Source organism: Chrysemys picta, chromosome 2 (assembly GCF_011386835.1).
Source record: "Chrysemys picta bellii isolate R12L10 chromosome 2, ASM1138683v2, whole genome shotgun sequence".
Taxonomy (NCBI): domain Eukaryota; kingdom Metazoa; phylum Chordata; order Testudines; family Emydidae; genus Chrysemys; species Chrysemys picta.
The window spans coordinates 136498494-136517643 of NC_088792.1; the positions used below are offsets into that span (position 1 = coordinate 136498494).

Here is a 19150-nt window from a genome sequence, read left to right on the forward strand (position 1 = left end):
CTCTCTCAGTACATCTATCTGAGAACAGAAATGGCATGGGCAATTGCCCAGAAAGCACTTCAACTCTGTGGAAATGGCAGTTTGAAGTTTCATATTTATTGTGCAAGTGATTTTCAGATCTAATATGCTTAGTTTATAAACAAAAAAGGAATACATATTTATAACTGCCTGCCCTGTAAACTGCTCCTTGACGCTAGGTTCTTTCCCTCTGCTGCCTCATTACCAGTCATAAAGGTTCTGTAGGCCTAGTTATTCCCTTAGTGCTACCTGTATAGCTCCTTCATTAGTCGCTCTATAGATACACAAGAACTGGATGCAAAGAATCCAGTTCCCTATGCCACACCTGTTCAGTTCTGCAGTGCTTACAGGCGTCAAATGTGGTCAGCACAATTTTTTTCCACCCAAGTGAACAGACATGGCTAAATATATACAGGGAGCAGATTCTGTGAATACGATAGAGCTGTTCTACTTTATTAAAAAGGCACTTAGAGAAAGAGAGCCCAAAAGCCTCAGTTCAACAAAGCATTCAAGCACATGCTTAAAAGCTTTACTAAATCAGGATGGACTTGCGCATATGCTTATTGTTTAAAAATCCACAACTTGCTGGGTGAGCCCTCTTGTGGCATTTTTGATTTTGTGGTGGTGAGTTCCCTTAGTCACATGCTGGAGTTAGTAGTTTGTCTGCCCACTGGGCCAAATCCCACAGTGTTATTTAGGAAAACCTCCCACTGGCTTACCAATACAGACTTACCTTTAAGGGTAACACTTCTTTGTTGATAGAAAAAAATGCAGCCATAGCCTTGGTCCATGAGCAGAGGCCAGAAACATTCCCACACACTCGCTTTGCCGTCTCAATGTTATAGTCTACCATTTCAAAGTAAGGATTCAAAAACTCCACAACTTCTTCGTTGATTGTATCTTTTGGGAATTGCTGGAGACATCATGGAGAGAACAATTTAGCCACACTGTATTACCACACATCAGTCAGCTTCTCCAAAGGTGTTTTAAAAAACTCACCGACAATTTATTTGGCACATCCTAATTTGTGAATGCCCTGTGATTTAAGCAAATAGATAACATAACTACCCCCCAATAGCAAATTATCTGACAATGAGCCCAATCCTACAATCCTTACTTAGGCAAAATTCAGATGGGAAATCAACAGACATTTCCTTTGAGTGAAAACTGTATGATTATGCCCTGTTTTTGTTTCTTCACAATACAATGGGTTGAAAACCCATAACTTTGAAAATGAAATATATAACATATATTTCTTACAACATTTGCTTTGCTGCAGCCATTAGACAATCCATTTTTCTCTTCTATGTTTTTAAAGTACCTGCAGGTTCTGTAAGAAGTTTCCTGCTGTCATCAATTTCAGTGATTCCTGCCACGATGGGATGGTGCAGCTTTTCTCCTGGTCCACTTTCACACTGTTCACTTTTCTCTGGAACAGCAGGAGCACGCAGTCCATAATACGCATGATAAGATGAGGAGGTCGGCCCAGTGTACGGACAGTGGCAATGTCTGCAGGTTTGATTGTCTATGAAATCGAGAGGAAGGAAAGGGATTATCACTGTTGTTGCTGTAGTAAACCATGTTGTCCATCTCAAAGACATGCATATCAAAAAATGATGGACACTTGCATTGAATCCATCCTACAGGCATAGGATCTGTTTGGAAAAATTAATCCAACCTACGTATTCATAGCAAGTTTTTAATTGTTAAATCATGCTCAAGCAGAATAAAACTAGAAAGGTCCAGTTCTGAAAGGTTTTAACTGCTGCCTCTTGTAAGCTACTAAGTAATTTCTGCTCAGCAGCACCAAGTAGGCACTCAGCAATTTACACAAGCAAGCCTGTTCTGAGGGATGAAAAAGAAGAGAAAAAGCTCATTCAATAACTTAAGTTTAGTTACATGACGTAATGCTTTTGTTTGCACATTTTACAAGCAATTATCAGTGTAATAGAAAGGACAAAGGGACCGTAATTTGTGTTAAAGAATTTTACATTTTTAAAAATTATTTATGTAAGACCACAATGTATCTTCTCCACTTAATAGTAGTCTTGTCATTTAAAACTAACAAGTCTTGAAGTTATGACGAATGGGCAGATTGACCAATTAAAGGTCACTTAACAGCTAAGAAACCTGTAAATGAATCAAGTATTGCAGTACACATTTCTCTGTGCTGCTAGCAAAATTCCATTAAATTCTTAGTAAATAATTTAAAATTCTCAAGTCCTTGCAGACCATAATTTGCCAGGTTATTATAATGAGAAAACCAATCTATGCAACAATCACAACTGACAAGGAGTGTTCTCAGACTCAAAGGAAATTGTGGTCTGAAATAATGTTAAAATAATTTTACATACATATTTATTCATATGCTTGTTAGCTCCTGCTTGTGTGTCTTTTTCCCTATTGAAGCTGTCATGTGAGCAGTTATAGCGCAGATGAAGCCAACACAGTTCTTTCTCAGACGGAGAAAACAATGATATCCTCATGGAAAATTGTCATCTGTATTTTACAGAGTATAAGTGTCTATGTAATGTATTTGACACCTTTACCCAGAGTGAAATTTTACATGCATTATTTAAATTTTATATCTCAGATGATATTGGAATTTATTTTACAAAGATTATATTGTCAGTTAGTATTAGTAAAACCAGGATAGCTGCATTAAAAAAATAGCTGTCAAAGAACTAACTCGCTTTGGAGATTTATTTTTGGTCAATCACAGAATAAAACAAGGAACAGGGTATAGGGTAGAAGACAAATATACTGCAGGTAATTGAATTACTGTGCATTAATTCCACTGAGGCCTTCTGATGATACCATAAACTTTGATGGGATAGTTTGAGCAGTTTATGCAGTAATCAAAACTCCTACAAAGCATCCTAGCACCATAATTCTGTTTTGTTTTACATGGTACTGTACCTAATAGCTGGATCTTAGTTACAGATCCATGACTTGTACATGCTATCACTGCATTCCGACTGTCACAGTCACACACTAGATTGCTGTCTTCATCTTCATTAGGCCAGGAGCAAATATGGATCAAATATGTAAATATTCAAAGCCTTCACATATTAGAATGGAAACCAAACCATTAGAAAGTTCCTAAGTATTTGATTACAGCTTCCTTGGTGCACAGATCTTCTTGGAGAAGTAGTCAAGATAACTTGGAGCCCCATCCCCTTTTACAGAGTTTTTTATTGGGAGGATTTTCTTCAGGGGTATCCCACTTATTTATATCTTTGAACGTGACCAGAGGCCTATTATTTCACTCTGGTGCAGCATGATTCAGTCATTGCAACCCCAAGTCTTATGATCATTTCTGCTTTAAAAGGGCACCTTGGAGTTTACGTCTCAAAATGCACTATAGTTTTCTGACATCTTAGTGTGCACAAAAGCCACTACTCTTATGTGAAGAATAGAGAAGGCCTCTCAAATCACCTTTTCATGAAAAATCAGTCCTGCAAGGCCAATATCATCTGAAGGAGGGGTGTATTTGGAGGAATAATGTACCTGAGTGAGAAAGGCATTTGGGGGGAAGGCTGCTCAAGAGTTAAGGAAAGCATCTGAAAGTCTGAATACTTCTCTGACACGAGCCTGCAAACCTAGAGGTTTTCCCATCACTAGTCCATACCTCCCACTCATTGCTTTGCTCTTCAGAGACTCTCATTTCCCGCCCCAACAGCTCTCCACTATTAGATTAACAGGTTTCAACAATGGGAACTGAAGCTATTCTCCATCAAAAGTTCTTTTCTGAATTATTATTTATCACTTTACATACTAGTGTAAATGCCCATTGAATTATACAGTGCAAGATCTAAACCAGCGATTCTCAGACTGAAACTCGGGAGCCACAAGTGGCTCTTCAATGTGTCTTCTGCGGCTCTTGGCAGCACATGATATGAAAACACTGTGTGATTTACTTATTAACCGATCTAAGTTATTAACCAATCAGGATGCTTTTACTATGTTATTAACTAATTGTAGAATATGTGGTCAGTCATTTTGCTGTGACAATAATAGTGAATTAATTCACATGACTGTGGCTCTTTTGGGTAATGTTGATTGCTAATTTGGCTCCTGAACCACTGAGGTCTGAGTATCACTGATCTACACTAAACTAAAGTGGGACTTTCACTCCCAGTGATGCACAATGTAAAGTCATGGGCAGAAACAGACATTACCACTACCAAGAACATACAGAATGAGCTACTCCATTACAGCGTAAACACTTCACAGCAAAGATGTCTTTTGGAGTAGTGTCCAAAGCTGGAGACAAAGGGAACATGGGAAAACTAGTGGCAATAGTGTTTCCAGGTATTGGAGACCTGACAGAAGTAGTCATGAAGAAGGAGGCAAAGGGAGTAGGACAGCAGTAAACTTGGTGCAATATACATAATAGGAGAAAATATAAGACAAGAGGGAAGAGACCTATGTTAGGATGGAATAAAGCAGGTTTGCACTCTAGTCACTGTCTATTCAGCAGTGTTTGAACAAAATATCAGCAGTGGCATTAGCTGGTTACCAGTGTGATATCAAAACCAAGGACTGGAGTCGCTTTTACATATGTGAGTTGCTGCGAGTTTAACATGAAAAATCACAATCAGTATTTAAGTGTTGAAAGCATTCCTTTTGTTGTAGGATTAACTAACTCATGAGCACATTGAGTTTGACCGACATTTATGAGATAAAAGGGAAATGTTTGTCAACTGGTAGGGTATGTGGCTCAACCCACCAGCCTACTGTCTGTGGAGCACATCCTCTGAAAATGGTAGACCTACTTGTCCCTGTCTTTTAATACTGACCTTTAAAGCTGCCTCTGCCTCTTCTAAAGCAGGCTTAGCAGCCTCCAACTTTTCTTCAGCAATGGCTTTATCTGCTGAAATGCTGTCTACAATAGCCTGGGCTTTATCTTTCACTTTCTGTACTTCAGCTTTCACCTTCTCAGCAGCTTGTGCTTTCACAGTGACTTCTTTCAAAACCTAAAAATGGGGAAAAACACAACCAGCAAATATCAAAGAAAATACACTGCTGAAAGAATTTGTTACTGTGTATTAATTTTCAGTGTAAGAATCCATCTGTCTAATTTCATATCCATGAACTATTAGGATATTCAAATAAATATATTACATTCACTATTGTCATGCTATACCACAGATCCCTTTTTAACTCCTAATTGACTCCTCCTTCTTAAATTATTCCTTGTCAATGAGAAAATGAAAGGAAGCACAAGAAGTTAAAGAGCACTGCACGTACAAAGCTATGCCTACCATGTCAGCTTTTTCATTAGCAACCTGAAGCTCCTTTTCTTTAACCTCCAGCTCTGTGCTTAGAGCAGCCACTGATTCAGATGCCTCTTTCAGTTTCTCCAATCCAGTATTCATTCTACAATTTAAAATACAAAGCAAAGAGCATAACAGGTTCCTTAGCAATTTTATGATTCTCCTTTTACAATTATTCTTCTAACAAGATGAATATGAAAGCTACTGCCAAAAATGTTTCATGTCAAGGAAACTGGTACAAAAATTGTCATTGAAGTTTTCCATTATGTAATTTTCCACTATCCTTGTTTATCAGAAATTGGTGTTTCACAGGTTAAACAGGAATTTTCTATCAAGACAATTCAAATCGGGGAGAAACCAATGGAACTCTGCATGCACACAATGACTAAAGATTGCTGAATATTAGGGCTGTTGATTAATTGCCATTAACTCATGCGATTAACTCAAAAAAAAATTATCGCAATTAATCACAGTTTTAATCGCACTGTTTAACAATAGAATATCAATTGAAATTTATTCAATATTTTGGATGTTTTTCTACATTTTCTACAATCTATTTATCATGAAAGTTGAACTTACATTATGTACAAAAAAAATGCATTTAAAAATAGAACAATGTAAAACTTTAGAGCCTACAAGTCTACTCAGTCCTACTTCTTGTTCAGCCAATCGCTAAGACAAACGAGTTTGTTTACATTGACGGGAGATAATGCTGCCCACTTCTTATTTATGTAACCTGAAAGTGAGAATAAGTGTTCGCATGGCATTTTTGTAGACGGCAATGCAAGATATTTACATGCCAGATATGCTAAACATTTGTATGCCCCTTAATGCTTCAGCCACTATTCCAGAGGACATGCTTCCATGCTGATGACGCTCGTTAAAAAAATGTGTTAATTAAATTCGTGATTGAACTCCTTGGGGGAGAATTGTATGTCTCCTGCTCTGTTTTACCCATATTCTGCCATATATTTCATGTTATAGCAGTCTTGGATGATGACTAAGCACATGTTCATTTTAAGAACACTTTCATGTACATTTGACAAAACGGAAAGAAGGTACCAATTGGAGATTTCTAAAGATAGCTACAGTACTCGACACAAGGTTTAAGAATCTGAAGTGCCTTCCAAAATCTGAGAGGGACGAGGTGTGGAGCATGCTTTCAGAAGTCTTAAAAGAGCAACACTCTGATGCAGAAACTACAGAACCCGAACCACCAAAAAAGAAGATCAACCTTCTGGTGGTGGTATCTGACTCAGATGATGAAAATGAATATGCATCAAGCCGCACTGCTTTGGATTGTTATCAAGCAGAACCCGTCATCAGCATGGACGCATGTCCTTCGGAATGGTGGTTGAAGCATGAAGGGACATATGAATCTTTAGAGTATCTGGCATGTAAATATCTTGTGACGCCGGCTATGACAGTGCCATGAGAACACCTGTTCTCACTTTCAGGTAACATTGTAAACAAGAAGCGGGCAGCATTATCTCCTGCAAATGTAAACAAACTTGTTTGTCTGAGCGATTAGCTGAACAAGAAGTGAGACTGAGTGGACTCATAGGCTTTAAAGTTTTACATTGTTTTATTTTTGAATGCAGTTATTTTTTGTACATAATTCTTCATTTGTAAGTTCAACTTTCATGATAAAGAGATTGCACTACAGTACTCATATTAGGCAAATTGAAAAATACTATTTCTTTTGGTTTTGACAGTGTGAATATTTGTAATTAAAAATAAACAAAGTGAGCACTGTACACTTTGTACTTTGTGTTGTAATTGAAATTAATATATTTGAAAATGTAGAAAACATCCAAAACTATTTAAATAAATGGTACTCTATTATTGTTTAACAATGCGATTACTCACTCAATTAATTGTGATTATGTTTTTTAATCGCTTGACAGCGATCATTGTTGGGCTCAAGACCAGAGAGTGAACAGTAGATAACCATGTAAGGGAACACATGGCCTGTAAAAGGTGCTTTCCCCATTTTTAACTAAAAGCTTCTCTCTACAGTAATTCTTGAAACTGTGAAACTAACAATTACTTTACAGGGAAGTCAGTTAACCATAGCATCCATTTCTGATTTGTGGTTCACCCAAACAAGTCTGATTTTCAGAGGGTAGGAAGCATTTTCCAATAATTGGGATCCTTAGAAACATCTCACAATGAGACACTAAAAAATTAAGGCACTGAATCACTGGGCATTTGTTCTGGCTAGAGTTTCAAAAGTACCTTGATCCTGTAACTTGAATCATGTGACACCAAATTAATTAATGAAACATTTAATTTCTAGGTGGAAAAGCCTACATGAACAAATATTAGAAGGTAATGCCCAACCAAAGTGAGTCAAAGAATGGAATGGCTGTAGAGCAGGCTGGGAAAATTCATAGACTTTAAGGCAGAAGGAACCAATAGATCATCTAGTCTGACTTCCTGTATAACACATTTCACAGTTACTCTTGTCCTGAGCCCAATTACATGGCTAATGCACATGTTCCAATCTTGACCTGAAGATGTTAAGAAATAGAGAATTCCCTACTTCGCTTGGTTAATCACCCTTTCTGTTAAAAATGTGTGCATTATTTTTAAATTGAATTTGTCTGGCTTCAGCTTCCACGCAATGGTTCTTGTTATGCCTTTCTCCACTAGATTAAAGAGCCCTTTAGAACACAGCATTTTCTTCCCATGAAGGTCATCAAGTCACCTCTCAATTTTCTTTTTGAAAAACTAAACAGATGGAGCTCATTATGTCGCTCTGTAAGGCATTTTCTCCAGCCCCTAAATCACTTTTGTGACTCTTTTCTCAACTCTCTCCAATTTCTCAGCCTCCTTTTTAAATGAGGACACCAGAACTGTACTCAGTATTCCAGTACTGGTCTCACCAATGCCATATATGCCATAATGCAGAGGTAAAAATCATCTCCCTACTCCTATTCACAACTTCCCTTTTTATATATATAAGGATCTTGTCAGCCCTTTGACAAGCCATTAGACATCATAGAGGACAAACAACTCAACATGAGCTCCCAGTGCAATGATGTGACAAAGTCGCTGCTCTTTTGGCAAGCTGAAAATGCTAGGTTTCTTGCCTGCTGGACGGGAAGATACAGGAAGGCTTAGGCAGCATGAATCACCAGACACAGCAGCACAGAGCTGCCAGTCAGAGGACAGGGTGGCTGCTGGGACTGAAGCAAAGAACTTTGATACTTCAGATATAAGAAAAGGAGAGGATGAGTAGAGCAATAGAATGGAGCTGCCAGGTCGACAGCAGGCTAGGGACCTAGATGTTGACAACCACTAAAGCCAAGCCTTGGAAGATGTGCACTGATCTGAGATCTGTGGTGGCTGGGAAGGTCAGAGATTTGGTCTGGCCTTGTGGTTTTAAAAGACCCTAACCATTACCAGAAAGGCAAGATGATGGATTCATCTGGCACCCAAGCCACAGTATGCACTGTAGTAAAGTAAGCTACAGTCTGATTCCTTGCTGAAGGTGTCCAATACTGGTTTCAATTTATTTAATTGCAAATTGTAGACTGGTGCTGCAGGGGCCAAGCAATTTAATTTACACACCATTCCTTGATTTACACACTATTTTAAACATATTTAAATATGAACTGTAGAGACTTGGAAGATTTAAAAAATATATTTGAAAATTATCTGGATCATATCAAACCACCTTGTTGGGTTTTCTTGAGTAGAAGGTCCATCATCCTGAATCTGCAGAGGATATACTGAGGCCAGGGCCGGCTCCAGGCACCAGCCCACCAAGCATGTGCTTGGGGTGGCGCCTGAAGGGGGGCAGCATGGTGGGGCGCTCTGTCCCGAGAGCGGGGCCGCGACTGGGCTCGCCGCCCTCCCCGTGGTGCTCCAGCCGCCGGGGAGAGTGGAGCCGCAGCGGGCTCGCCACCCTCCCACCGGCGCTCTGGCTGCCAGGGGCTCTCCGCCCTTCTCCCGGCGCTCTGGCCGCCGGGGAGAACGGAGAGCCCCGGCCGGGCTCTCCGCCCTCCCCCCGGCGCTCTGGCCAGTTGGGGATTGCGGGCCCACGGCCGGGCTCAGCGCTCTCCCTTGCTGCGCTGCGGGGGGCGGGTGGCTTTTTTGCCTAGGGCGGCAAAAAAGCCAGAGCTGGCCCTGACTGAGGCTCTTGGGCCATGAAAGCAGAAAGCATGCATCAGAGGAATGAGAGATGCGCTCCAGAATTCACAGAAAGGTTAATACCCATCTGTTTCACATAAAACAAGATGAGATTTTAACAAGAAAGCACCCTTCTGATAAGCTAGATGTTCTTTTGAGTGTAAAATCATACCACATGTACGTGTTCCATTGCTCATGTGAAAAATATGGAAGTAAGAGTTTACTGTGCAAAGTGATGTCATTTATGACTGAATTGCTTTGAAAAACAAACTAAGATTCACATGTTTATTTACCTGTTAAGTACCACTTACATTATTTCATTGTTATAGATTTAAATACTCTAGCTTGTAGGCCAAAAAATGGCACTAATATTGGATCAAATATATTAATACCCATAAAATGAAAAACCTGAGAGGCAAATTCAAATCCAACATCAGTGTTTTCTTTATAAAGTGATCAGAATCATCAATTGAGATCACCACTGATTGTCATGAGCTGTTCTGTACCCATTTGGGGGAGAGAAAAAAAGGAAAAGGAACAAATAAGGCATTTTACCTATTGGCCAATGACTTCACCTCAGCATGCTTTTCTTTGTAGGTAGCTTTATATCCCTGAATAAAGGATAGGTAGGATTTTGGAGTCACATGTGTAGAACGTCTATATCTCTGGAAGTAGTCAACACACTTCTCTGCTACCCCATCCTGGAAGGAGCCCATACATTGCACCACCTCCTTCTTGGTTTCAGTGGTGCAGTCAATTTCATATGAGGATAGGAAGTGTTCAGATACTATAGAGAAAGGAAAAAAAGGTTGTGAACTAACCCATTTAAATTAGTTTCTTACATGTAAATATTGAAGAAAACTTCTACGACAGCATGCAGTGTGTCAGCAACATCATGGAGAAGCGTTTTACCTAATTTACCTATCAGGTCTCAAAAAGCCACTGAACTCAACATCATTTTCTGGAGTGCATGTGGACTGAACAAGTGGCATATTTTTAAATAGCTTTTTATTTATATGGGTCCATATGCAAACACACATTATACTATCTTCATCAGAATGCTGAATAGATCAGGCAACACTTGTTGGCTAAAGACATCTGCAAGTAGATTCTCCACAAAGGGTTCTGGCTATCTGATACACAGCATATTATTCTCTTCTGCACATCTGCCTGGAACTCTAGATATTAAGAGCCAACAAATCTGTTTTAAAGCTGTGAACCAGGAGGGGCTTTCACAGAAATGTTTCAATTTACTTGAAACAAAACTTTTTTCAGATTCTTTGTTGTGATTTAGCCATTTTTCACCCTTTGTGGTTTTTTTAATTGATCAAATTTGAAAATGAAATGCCATTTTGAAATAAAAAGTCAAGTCAAATGAAACGTTTCAAAGATGTTGAAACAAAAAATGTCAACTTTTCAGGGTTTGGGGTTTTGGGGGGGTTTCTTTTTGGTTGAAACTATTTGTCAAATTCAACCTGAATTCACAAATAGTTTTGGAGCCCCCAAAAATGCATGTTTCAGCAAAAAATATATTAGCTGAAAAAGTTTTGCCAAACTCTAGTTGAGAGCCTGCAATGCTATCTGTTTAGCACTACATTCTAAAAACAAACTAAACAATTGGGGGAAGTTATATGGTAAACACTGATGTGATACCTCAGCTTTCCAAAATACTTAGGAAGTTTATTTGTGTGAGAGGTTGATCACTGACAATTAAGCTCCCCAGATGGCCTGGCTAAGCCGCTACAGGTTATGTGGTGATATTTTGCTTATCATCAAGTCCTGTGGCCACTAAATAAAGCTTCATTCTACTGACACTACCCTCAGAAACCACTATTGAAGCTAGTGGCCGTTGCTAATAGGGAGACACGCCTGGTCACTAGAGTTGGTCGTCTCAATACTTATTCATTTCACATAGGCATTTGAGCAGCCAATAGAACATAAGAGCTCTTAGGCCTTGGCTACACTTACCCGCTAGTTCGGCAGCTGGCAATCGAACTTCTGGGTTCGACTTATCGCGTCTAGTCTGGACGCGATAAGTCGAACCCGGAAGTGCTCGCCGTCGACTGCGGTACTCCAGCTCGGCGAGAGGAGTACCGCGGAGTCGACGGGGGAGCCTGCCTGCCGAGTGTGGACCAAGGTAAGTTCGAACTAAGGTACTTCGAACTTCAGCTACGTTATTCACGTAGCTGAAGTTGCGTACCTTAGTTCGAATTAGGGGGGTAGTGTAGACCTGGCCTTAGTCATTTCTGATCTTGCTATTTTCAAATCAATGACTTAAAGGTAAAATATTCCATATCCCAGCACCTAACTCCTGAGCCATCCAGCCCCCCATATGTAGCAATCACCACATTCCACCTACTGTTCTCAGGCCGTATGAGAGACAGAGAAAGGAACATGTGCATTGTACTTACACAGCTGATCCAGAACTCAGCCTTCTGTGTTTGTCTTCATCTAATAGTCTTGTTCACAGTCAAAGTGGGCATTGACACCTTACAACCTTGGCTTACATATCTGTCAGTTACTGTTTGAACATAACTCTCCCACAAAAGACAGACTTGCACTGAGTTTGTTATCCTCTCCATGACTCTGTGGCCATACTTTCACACAGGGACGGATGCCTTTATTTTTTCAAATTTATTCTCAATAGTACAGGTTGGCTTTTACCAAAATGAAGGTTTAGGGTGAAGTTACCCATGTGAAAGGGATCAGGACACAGCCTATGTCCCACTTAAACCCTGAAAATGGGGTATACGACAGGTATAGGCATTGTGCCAGTGTCCTGCCCAGGATTCCTTAGTTCCCAGTTTTCAGAGCTGCTAAGCACTCTTAGCTCCCATTAACTTCAAAGATAGTTGTGTGAGTTCAGTATTTCTGAAATTGAGGCTGTTACTCTAAAAACTCATTGTATTGCTCATGTGGTTAAACAGAGCTATCAACTCTGCTTATTTTGAAAACTTAGGCCTGGTCCACACTAACCCCCCACTTCGGACTAAGGTACGCAAATTCAGCTATGTTATTAACGTAGCTGAATTCGAAGTACCTTAGTCCGAACTTACCGCGGGTCCAGACGCGGCAGGCAGGCTCCCCCGTCGATGCCGCGTACTCCTCTCGCTGAGCTGGAGTACCGGCGTCGACGGCAAGCACTTCCGGGATCGATCCGGGATCGATTTATCGCGTCTAGACAAGACGCGATAAATCGATCCCAGAAGATCGATCGCTTACATCCGGACCAGGAAGTAAGTATAGACGTACCCTTACATGGTATTAAATCCCTTTTATTCCAACTCATAGGTAGAATATTCATTTTACTTTTGAATTAAAACTATCATCCTCACTAGTTTTGAACCTATTCCCCCCACTCTCCAAACCCTACATCATCAGCCACCTATTTCCTGCCGAAGAGCCTCTAGAACATTCCCATTAACTATTAACTTAGTGAGAAAGTGAGCACTCTATAACAAAAGTTTTCTTCAGAAACAATCGCGTTGAAGATGATTTCATTAAAATATACTCATTTGTTATGTTAATGATATAGTTATCCTCCCAGAAGAAAAAAGTGCAACCAGCATAATCTTCACATTTCTTCCTCCCATGTTGGCTAATTATTCTTTTGTGGCTTATCTGCTAAATATGCACACACTTTAGTAATGTTTTTGGGAAGAATTCCCTTCTTGACTGGTTTCAAATGTGTGGGTTTAATTTCTTTCTTTTGTTCAGCGTTTTCACATCAGGACTTTTTCAGGTAAGGTTCAACAATATGGAATGTTTTAAAATATTAGCTATCAGGTTACTTAAACAATGGGTCCAGAAATATATTTTACTAAATAATGTTCTGGTATTTTTCTAGTCAACTTATAGAGTAATGGATGTGGATTTTTTCAGCAACATTCCACGGCCGCTTTTAGCAGATATTTGGGCAGCATGCAAAAATATGAAGTGGAGCATCTTAGAGAAGGCAGTGAGGGGAGAAGGAAACTTAGAGGGTAGCCAATTATGACTTAAAACTTGTTCTAAGTCCCGAAAATAAAGTATTTACTATTTTTTTTAATCTTTTCTTTGAATGACTAAAGGGTGAAGGATTTTTCCAGTATCACATTTTAAGCCTTTTTTATATAATGGACATTTGCCTTTAAAAGAGACACAGTAGAGTCTTTTATGATTCTGGGTGTCACAGACTACACTATAAACCTCAAACAGAACAAAGAAAAGCTTAAATCCAATATTATGCGTCGAAGAAGCTTGCCCATTTGGTAAGGGGGGAATTTTCCCTATTTACTTCATTGAATTTCCAGATTCAGCATAGCAGGACTACAGAGCTTCAACTAACACTCACCTGCAACCAGTGCATCCTTAGGCCACCGGCTGAACCAGTCTGTAGTACAACCAGAAATAAGGGCAGGGAACTTCAGGGCTCTGTTTCGGAATTTTTCACCCACTGGTGAAAAACAAAGTATTACATGGAGGTTCTGACGGACTCTGGTCATGAAATATTCATACAAATTCTCATTGGTTGGAGGTCGACGTGGGTGTTCCTTTTTCATGACAGGTATGAGATCACTAGTGATTTCATCAATTTCATCACGTGCAAACAAGTTGGAGACCTTATCAAAAAGAAGCAGATTTTTTAAAATCAGTTTGGTGGGCTATTGTGACTGGAATGATGTACTGTGGAAGCTCTCATTCACAGAGCATGACAAGTAGGTGCATACAGTTCTGATATAAACACATTGGGCCCCTCGCTCCACACCATTTCATCAGTTTTATGTCATTGACTCTACCAAAACCAGTGGAGTCACACTGGTAACAAATTGGTCTAAGAATGGAGAATCAGACCCACTATGACTAATTTTACTTGCTGCTTTAAAAGACTTGGGTTAATTTCCCTCATTTTAGTGTTAAGTTAACTAGTTAAAACACCTCTCTGGAACAAAACCTGCCACCCTAAATACAATGTATGTTAGTAATTTTAGATATAACTTTACCTCCTTCCCGCACAAGCCTATTTTACTTCTGAAAGTTACTAAAACTCTGAATCAAACAGAAAACTTTATAAATGTTTAAGAAACAAAGTTCACATTGTTTCAGATCTCATCCTTTATTTCTATAATGTGTCTCAGTTTGAGTTTGTCAAGACATCTAAAAGACCTGATTCACGTATTTTCATTCTAGGGGATAAATAGCTCTGCACTAAATTTCATACAATCATAGAATTATAGAAGATTAGAGTTGGAAGAGACCTCAGGAGGTCATCTAGTCCAACACCCTGCTCAAAGCAGGGCTACCACCAACTAAATCATCCCAGCCAGGGCTTTGTCAAGCAGGGCCTTAAAAACCTCTAAGGATGGTGATTCCACCACCTCCCGAGGTAACCCATTCCAGTGCTTCACCACCATCCCAGTGAAATAGTTTTTCCTAATATCCAACCTAGACCTCCCCCACTGCAACTTGAAACCATTGCTTCTTGTTCTGTCATCAGCCACCACTGAGAACAGCCGAGCTCCATCCTCTTTGGAACCCCCCTTCAGGTAGTTGAAGGCTGCTATCAAATCTTCCCTCTTCTCTTCTGCAGACTAAATAAGCCCAGTTCCCTCAGCCTCTCCTCGTAAGTCATGTCTCCCAGTCCCCTAGTCATTTTTGTTGCCCTCCGCTGGACTCTCTCCAATTTGTCCACATCCCTTCTGTAGTGGGGCGGGGGGGGGCAAAAATGGATGCAATACTCCAGATGTGGCCTCACCAGTGCCAAATAGAGGGGAATAATCACTTCCCTCGATCTGCTGGCAATGCCCCTACTTATACAGCCCAAAATGCCGTTAGCCTTCTTGGCAACAAGGACACACTGTTGACTCATATCCAGCTTCTCGTCCACTATAATCCCCAGGTCCTTGCCGCTTAGCCAGTTGGTCCCCAGCCTGTAGCAGTGCATGGGATTCTTCCATCCTAAGTGCAGGACTCTGCACTTGTCCTTGTTGAACCTCATCAGATTTCTTTTGGCCCAATCCTCCAATTTGTCTATGTCACTCTAGACCCTATCCCTACCCTCCGGCGTATCCACTTCTCCCCCCAGCTTAGCGTCATCCGTGAACTTTCTGAGGGTGCAATCCATCCCATCATCCAGATCATTAATGAAGATGTTGAAAAAAAACAGCCCCAGGACAGACCCCTGGGGCACTCTACTTGATACTGGCTGCCAACTAGACATCAAGCCGTTGATCACTACACATTGAGACAGACGATCTAGCCAGATTTCTATCCACCTTATAGTCCATTCATCCAATCCATACTTTTTTAACTTGCTGGCAAGAACACTGTGAGAAACTGTAACAAAAGCTTTGCTAAAGTCAAGGTATATCACGTCCACCGCTTTCCCTGTATCCACAGAGCCAGTTATCTCATCATAGAAGGCAATCAGGTTGGTCAGGCATGACTTGCTCTTGGTGAATCCACGTTGACTGTTCCTGATCACCTTCCTCTCCTCCAAGTGCTTCAAAATGGATTCCTTGAGGACCTGCTCCATGATTTTTCCAGGGACTGAGGTGAGGCTGAGCGGTCTGTAGTTCCCCAGATTCTCCTTCTTCCCTTTTTTAAAGATGGGCACTTTATTTGCCTTTTTCCAATCGTCCGGGACCTCCCCTGATCACCACAAGTTTTCAAAGATAATGGCCAATGGCTCTGCAATCACATCAGCCAATCTCTCAGCACCCTCAGATGCATTAGATCCGGGCCTATGTTCTGGTGCATGTCCATGTTTTCTAAATAGTCCTTAACCTGTTCTTTCACCACTGAGGGCTGCTACAGCTTTGCCTCACCACACAGTCAGATTCTGTGATGGAGAGATGACCAATTTGTATTAAGATTCCAGTGCCGCATATCACTTGAGACTGCATTTGTAAAACTGCTGCCATGATGTCTAAGAGACTACTCACATGAATCAAGCTACCCATAATCAGGCCCTCTCTCTGCTCCCTGATTACAAAACCAAAAAGGATGAAAGAAACAAGAAAGTAAAAATTGTACCTCTCCAGATGATAAAACATTATTCAGGTATTCTAAGAAAGACTCATCTTTGATCTCATTATCTGTAAAAATGAAGCTGATGCCCTTTCCTTGTAGCCCTGCTGTCCTGTACAAGAGCTTCAGGTCTTCCATCAGGTTTGAAGTGTTGTATGATCTAGAGAAAAAACAGTTATGTTGCCACTCAAAACTTTTAAATGGGGATGTTGGTAAACAAATGTGCCCAGCAAAAATATCTTTGCATTCAATGCACAAACTATGTAATTATGCTCAAGAATATCCATTTAGAGTGGTTAAAGAGCCACAGCCCATTTTAAGTCTCAATTTAAATAAACATACCCAATTTGTAATTTTGTCATCATTTCTTTTTTTAAAAGAGGTAAATGTTGACCCCTTTCTCTGTGACTCTTAAAGACCCACTCAAACACAAAAGGGATTAATGGTGCATGGCAAACAAACCAACCGCACAAAACACACTCTCAAAGGCACAAAGTAAACTAAATTAAAAAACATTTTTCTCTAGGCTTTTAATTACAGTAATTTCAGGCATTAACCTGTTATTTTTTGCTTATTTAAGAAAGACATTCAGACTGGGAGGACACATTGTATTTCAGCACAGAAAACAAAGGCAAACATTTTTAAAAAGCTCTTAAGGATGCACACGTTTCCATTCTCAACTGTGGTTGCCACTATATGCTCTGCTTGTAGAAGGAATCCAAAACCCAGAAATCAGAGTACATGTTATTGAAATATATCTTGTTCAACAGCCTACCTTGTTAAAGTGATCTGGAATGTAGCATAGCCAGCTATGAATGATGCCAGTTTAGTCAAGCTCTGCTTTCCTGAGCCACCAACTCCAACGAGGAGAGCATTTCCACGAGGGGTGCGAATCACACGAGAAATCTACAGATCAACATGGCAGTTTGTTGCTAAATATATGGAATGTTTGTGCCAGAACAATTTAAGCCACCATAGCAAGGGGAACCTTCGAATTAGTGAGAACCTTAGAATTATCACACTTTTATTTTGTGAATTACAAATCCTTTAATTTTGAAAACTTATTTGTATGAGAAACTGATCACATGTAAACACAACATACCATTATAGTACAGGAAGTGCTGTTTCCACTTTAAATATTACTATATGATAACAGTGTTGTCTTGTCAGAATAGATTTCTACAGGATTTCCTGTAATACCATATAAACCTTATGCTCTATATCTCCCTTACCGTTCACTGTAAATTTAACATTAATTTTGATTTCTCATTTGTGTAAATCAAAAGTAACTCATTAGTCATCAGAGTTACTGGTGTAGTGTCAGACAGAGCTATTAAAGTAACTTCAAAACATTGGGGAGAAGAAAGGTAGTTTAGAGGACAAAGCCCTGGGCTGGGATACAGGAAGCCTAGGTTCAATTTGCATGTCAACCATAAGCTTTTTGTGCAACTTTGGGCAGCTCACTTAATCTACTCTGTGAGTCGGTCTTCCATCTGTGAAATGGTGTTCCTGTTGCCCTGTCTTCCCTGGGCATCATGATGATAAAATCCATTAATGATTCTGAGACATCCCCATACCATGGTCATGAATGCCATGTAAGTACCTAGATAGATAAAGCTAAGTACTGTACAGTTTTAAGAAGCACAATCCTCTGTTTCCACAATCAACCACCTTCACTGTAGTAGTGGCATTTTTATATATTATTGGGCTAGAACATTTCACAAGTGGAGTTCCTTTTCCTTCCCATCTCGCTATTTTAAATGTATTTTAAACAAAGGAATAGTGATCAGATCATGCCCCACATTTCCCTTCATATCTAGCTCTGTCATAAGGGTACATCTACACTTCAAGATGGAGGCAGAATTTCCAACTTGAGGAGACCTATGTTTAGCACGTTAGCTCGATTAGAGCTAACACAGGCATGTCTCCTCGAGCTGGAAATTACACTTCCAGTTTGAGGTGCAGATGTACCCTTAGTGACAAGAGCCAAATTCTCCTTCAATTTACATGCAAATGACTGCACTGATCACCAGGATAATGGGCCTGCAGTGAACAAGGTGGGCTGAGGAGAGTGGTATCTACTCTAGGGTTAGGTTTGGTGGATTTGCTCAGCAGGATGGGGAATTCCTTTAAATGAACTCATTCTCACATAGACAGACACAGCAGGAATGTCAGCAGTGAAGATCAGGGATGGGTTCCTAGCTGTCTTTTAAAAAGCCAGGTATAGGCTTTGCTATGGGCTTCTCTGCAACCTAGGTTATTACTGGGGGATGCAAGTCTTTGCCCCAATGGGCCCTGTCTTGTGTTACTGGATGAAAGCTCTGTTTTAAAGCACCGTCTTAGGCTCCACATCCTCACTCCGTCTCCTTGCCATCATTCAGCAGGTTTGTTAGGGGCAGACAATGCCTCCCCCAACAGGTCTGACTGGTACGTTGCAACCAGCCTGGGAGAACAGCCAAGGAAGCAATAAATAGCCCCGCAGACGGGAATCCTCTGCAGCCGTCACGTATTTGTCCATGGCTCTGGAGCCCAGTTGCTGAGAGTTCATCATCTGCTCTCAACGTGATGCTGTAGCTAAGGGGACTAATGGGATCCTCTGATGTATAAAGTAATATGAAGTAGGAGTAGGAAAGTTATTCCCTCTGTATACAGCATTAGCAAACTGTTACTGGAATCATATGTCCAGTTCCTGTGTCCACTCTTCTAAA

The 19150-nt window shown here is 40.3% G+C and overlaps 1 protein-coding gene across 1 annotated transcript in view; it reads right to left on the reverse strand.

Moving 5' to 3' along the window:
• DNAH5 (dynein axonemal heavy chain 5) overlaps positions 1-19150 on the reverse strand; it is a 315641-nt gene that overhangs the window by 71166 nt on the left and 225325 nt on the right. The window contains exons 53-60 of the mRNA XM_065584236.1: positions 17218-17348; positions 16449-16602; positions 13768-14035; positions 9990-10221; positions 5286-5400; positions 4821-4997; positions 1340-1543; positions 752-931 (exon numbers count right to left, since the gene is read on the reverse strand). Coding sequence (XP_065440308.1) covers positions 752-931; positions 1340-1543; positions 4821-4997; positions 5286-5400; positions 9990-10221; positions 13768-14035; positions 16449-16602; positions 17218-17348 — 1461 coding nt within the window. The remainder of the gene's footprint in view (positions 1-751; positions 932-1339; positions 1544-4820; positions 4998-5285; positions 5401-9989; positions 10222-13767; positions 14036-16448; positions 16603-17217; positions 17349-19150) is intronic.